General features: G+C 31.6%; 1 protein-coding gene across 1 annotated transcript; it reads right to left on the minus strand.

Moving 5' to 3' along the window:
* Positions 1-474: 474 nt before the first annotated feature.
* LOC114307718 (uncharacterized) lies at positions 475-3577 on the minus strand. Its single transcript, XM_028253126.2, has 2 exons — positions 3250-3577; positions 475-1085 (listed from the first exon to the last, which is right to left on the minus strand). The coding sequence occupies exons 1-2, from the start codon at positions 3509-3511 to the stop codon at positions 775-777; spliced, it is 573 nt and encodes a 190-aa protein (XP_028108927.1). The 5' UTR covers positions 3512-3577; the 3' UTR covers positions 475-774.
* Positions 3578-4565: the final 988 nt, after the last annotated feature.

Raw genomic sequence — 4565 nt, forward strand, 5'->3', positions numbered from 1 at the left:
AAAATATGCACATAAGTGGTGTTTGTGATATTTTTAAGGGTCAAATTATAAACTTACTCAACTCAGTGAGTTAACCTCAATCAATTCAGTGATAATTTTTCATTAAAAACACTAATAACGTTATCAATTGGACCAAATTGACACAAAATCTAAAATTAAGGGTCAAAATTGAGTCGATTAAAAGTATAGGGACCAAAATGACACAAAAGACAATACAAGAATTATTAGTGTAATTTGCAAAAAAAGGAAAAAAAAATAAAAAAAGAAGGTATATCTTTAGTGAAATTTTTCAAATTTTTATTAGTTGCATGTGCATCTAAAAAGTTTTTTAAAAAAATACAAAAATATGATTTTGAAAATCAAACATTTCAAGAGATGAGCAGAAAACTATGGATAAATTCCCTGATTGAATTCTTAAATTCTTGTTACCCATTGTTTGCCATATTAACAGTCTTGGATTCAATGAAGACTCACTTGGCACACCACACACACATATATATATTTTTTGATACGCATACGGAATTACAATGTTGTTGAACTACTTACACCGGTACTCATCACTCATCAGAAACTTAAACCCAAAAAAAAAAAAAACAAAACATTATGATTTATTGATTTACATGGCTTCTCTTTGTCTTTACATGTTTTTTACAGGACTAATAGAGAAGACCGGTCATACCCACAAGCTCAAATGCTGTGACTGAAAGCGCCATCGATGCATTGAGCCACGGCCATTTCTCAATCTCCTCTCAATAGGCTTTTAGGGGGAAAAAATCAGTTTATTTTGTTGGTGTGTGAAGAAGATTTTGGAGTCAAATGTAAATTTTCAGCTGCGTAAGTGCGGATGCCATTCCCAACTGATGACAATTTCAATCCTGTTTGTTTCCCGGTAAAATTTGGGTGGCAGAGTGAGTTCTTTGGTAGTTGTAGAACTTTCACCAGACATCTTTTGTCCAAGTTTGGAATTGCATGGAGGTGGGAAGGAAGATCTATGAGGAAGTCTCCAAATTCATCTGTTTTGCTTTCTACCCAATTTGATTTGGTTGTTTTCTCACTTGTGTAGCATGAGACAGCCACCAATGCACCTGCAGGGATTACAAACTTTATCAGGATTAACATGGAAAGAAATGGAAAATTCTTTTTTTTTTCTTTTAAGTGTATGTAGATTATTATACTAGAACGATGTGATAAGGATATTTTTATAGTAATTGTCAACTCAAAACTATTAGGCCTGTCTAATTAAATTCATTTAAAAAAAATTTCAATCCGTCTACATCTATAAATAGATTTACATGTGTTGCAACTTGCATCTTGCATCTTCCACCACCACTACCATCACCATCTCCATCTCCGCTATTTGTTAAAAAAGTTTAATGAAGTAAATTGATTGTAAATAAATGGACAAAATTTAGAAGAAAAATATCAACGTGGCACACATTCAAAACTCTAACCGAACTTCAAATTCAATTGCCCAAACTAAAGAGAATCTCAGCCCTAATCGTAACTCATAGCTAGATAGAGTCAGCCACTGATTCAGTTAGTTGATTGGCCCCATGAATCATCGAACATGATAATTTAGAAATATTATTCATTATGGTGAGTGATATTGCCTAAATAGTATTTGATATTAAATTTGTCTCAATCTTATGTATATAATGTCGGCACCTCACATAATATATGAGCTCAAATGTTTAAAAAAAAATCCATGGATGATCCTCAAAGAATCAAAACTCTATGAGTTACACTTTAAGTAGTGCTACATAATATACTTATCAACATGCCCCAAAATTAGGTTTGTGGTTCAAGACACTACGTGATTATATTTCTAACTAATTACAAATCACCATATCTTATTTTATTTATTAATCATCTAACACAATCACAATACACCTTAGATACTATGTGGCCATACCTCCGACTACCAAATAACTTCTCCAAAACTAGATGTTGTTAGAACAATATCACCTTCTCCTACAAGAGACATGTCAAACCTGAGAGGAATTGCTAGACAGGAAAATACCTTTGGAGATTTGATTCAACTAACTACAATCGAGTAGATACTCTGCGTGGTTGATAGCCTAGGCTCTCCTTCCAAAAAAAAGAAAACTCATTCAACAAAAAACCAGTCTTCTTAAATTTGTATTTAGTTGTTATGTTCAAACTCATGAACCCACCACGAGTCTTATTTTTATGATTTTAAATTATTTATTTTATAAGATCATTCGTGTATATTATTTATAAAAGGTTAGGTCATACCATTAATCATAACATTCATTATATTGCATTGCCTACAAAAGAATAAAGGGAGAATTTCAAGACAGTGGGACAGACAAAAAAAATTACAAAAAAATATGAGATACAAGTGTTTTTGTGATGGGGTGCAAGTGAAAGGTTGTGGGGGTGCAAGTGTGACTTGCAACTCTCCATGTTTATGTAAATTATTTTTTTCTCCCACTGAATTGTAATTCCTCCAAAAATAAATGACTAATATGTTTTTAAAAATAAGTCATCCATACTTTTAGAGACAAATGTGATAAAATAAAAAGATTGTAATTATCAAATCGATTTAATTTTTTACATAAATGATATATACAGAAAATTCTACAAAATAAATAGTTTAAATTATCAAAACAAGCCTCCCACAACTCTAAACATGACATGAACTTAGAGAAGACTCACCGTTCTCTTTGCTTTTTCCCTTAAGTTTTAAAAAAACTTTGTTTTGGCTTGTAGTATTGAGAAAAACTTCAAAGATGGAGACATTATTAAAACAACATTTTACTTTCCCATAAATGTTTGCTGCTACAAGTTAACGCATTAAACCCAACATCCTATATTTCCCTTGAATAGATCTTAGTATCTTCCTATGGTGCTTCTAAACCAACTTTGGCCATGCTCTATTTGAGCAAACCATGATAAATATAAGAAAAATGATTATAAAATAAATATTTATTTGTGAGTTGTGATCGAAGAGTGGGGTGACCGAGGGAGAAGAGAATGCAAAATCCCCGAGATTTATTTTGAAAACAAACGAGATTAATACTTCTTTTTCAGATCACCAACTTACTCGACCTTCCAAGGAATAGTGGGACGACGGAGAAAGAAGAGAATGAAAACTTATTTTGAAAGCAAAAATAATTCCCAAGCTTATTTTTGTTTGTAAATTCATTACTGAAATAAGAAAACATTTGTTTTATACATGAATTTCATTCTATACGAGTTTTATGTATTAAAATTCTGTTTACAAACCTGACACGGGGCGTGGATCCGTTCGAGCTTTTTCATCGAAACAAGCCTCACAAAGAACTGTGCCAGAGACGAGGACGGTGGAGAGCTTCTCCTCTCCATATCCAGCTATTCTCACCAACTCATCTCTGCCGGATAGTTCAACCAAAGGGTTCTCAACTCCGGCCACCGCTGCCGGAGCTCCGATGAAGAAGAAGAAGAAGAAGAAGAGTATGGAAGACATGATGATCACAAGATTGTTGTTGCAGCCGAGAAAACGGGTCATGATCTTTTGTGTTGCTTTAAACTTTGAGTTAACGCAAGATGGAATGGTGAGACAATGAAAAGCTACCATAATAAAACATCTTTGGTTTATTAATTTATTTATAAAGAAAGTGCATTGTTCGTGTGCCCCTTTCAAATATTTCAAGATTACTAGTATGCCCCTCAGCCTTCACTTACATTTTACCCCACATCCAAATTCAAAGCAATATTAAACTCAAAAGAAATTAATAATAATAATAATACTTTCTTTTTTTTCAAGTTTTCTTTAATATTTTTTATTAGTTAGGGATTTGAGTAGGAAATTAAAGCAAATTAAACTATTTGAGTTTGTTTTGTATTCGACTCGTTAAAAACTCATTTGAGATTAACTCGTTTACATAAATTAGTCATATTTAAATATATTTTAAAATTCGTTAAGTTTTCAATCAAAACTTGAACGATCTACTTCTCAAGTTGACCCGGTTATATGCACTATAAAAAATCAAATACTCCATGATCAGCTCGATTAAGTGGATTTTAGATTGACTTTTTAGTGACTTTTATTTTATTTTTTTAGTTAAAAAAAAAAGATACTGTGTTTAGAAAGTTGCCAAAAAAAAAAAAGAAAAAAAAAAGAAAAGAAAAGAAAAGAAAAAACAATGAGTGAAAAAAAAAATTAATGTGACATTTGACTTTTTCTAACTAATGTGTTAGCTTATTTTTTCTATGAAGGAAAATATCATAAATGCGAGCATGCCAACAAGAATTGAGAAATCTTTACAGACTAAATTCAAGCATATTATCAAGCAATTGTGTTAACGGTTCTTTTGCCTTAATGAAGAGGACTTCAAAATTGCCAAGTGTAAAAAAAAATAAAATAAAAGAAGGAAGGAGATGGAAAAAGATGATTGAGTGAACAGTTGGGGTGATTGAGTGAACAATCAAAGTAACAAATAATTACTTCTACTTCTATGCTTTGAAAAAAAAGTGCATAAAAAAAAGTGTATGAAATATAAATGACAAGAAGAATAGAAATCCATTATCTTTGATTTGAGTTTTATGCCCTTTACCATGTA

Source organism: Camellia sinensis, chromosome 9 (genome assembly GCF_055761805.1).
Source record: "Camellia sinensis isolate YWXY chromosome 9, ASM5576180v1, whole genome shotgun sequence".
Taxonomy (NCBI): Eukaryota; Viridiplantae; Streptophyta; class Magnoliopsida; order Ericales; family Theaceae; genus Camellia; species Camellia sinensis.

Coding starts and splice junctions, on each gene's coding strand:
- LOC114307718 (XM_028253126.2), bottom strand. CDS start 3,511: ATGACCCGTTTTCTCGGCTGCAACAACAATCTTGTGATCATCATGTCT. Junction 1,086..3,249: donor GGATCCACGCCCCGTGTCAG/GTTTGTAAACAG, acceptor TAATCCCTGCAG/GTGCATTGGTGGCTGTCTCA.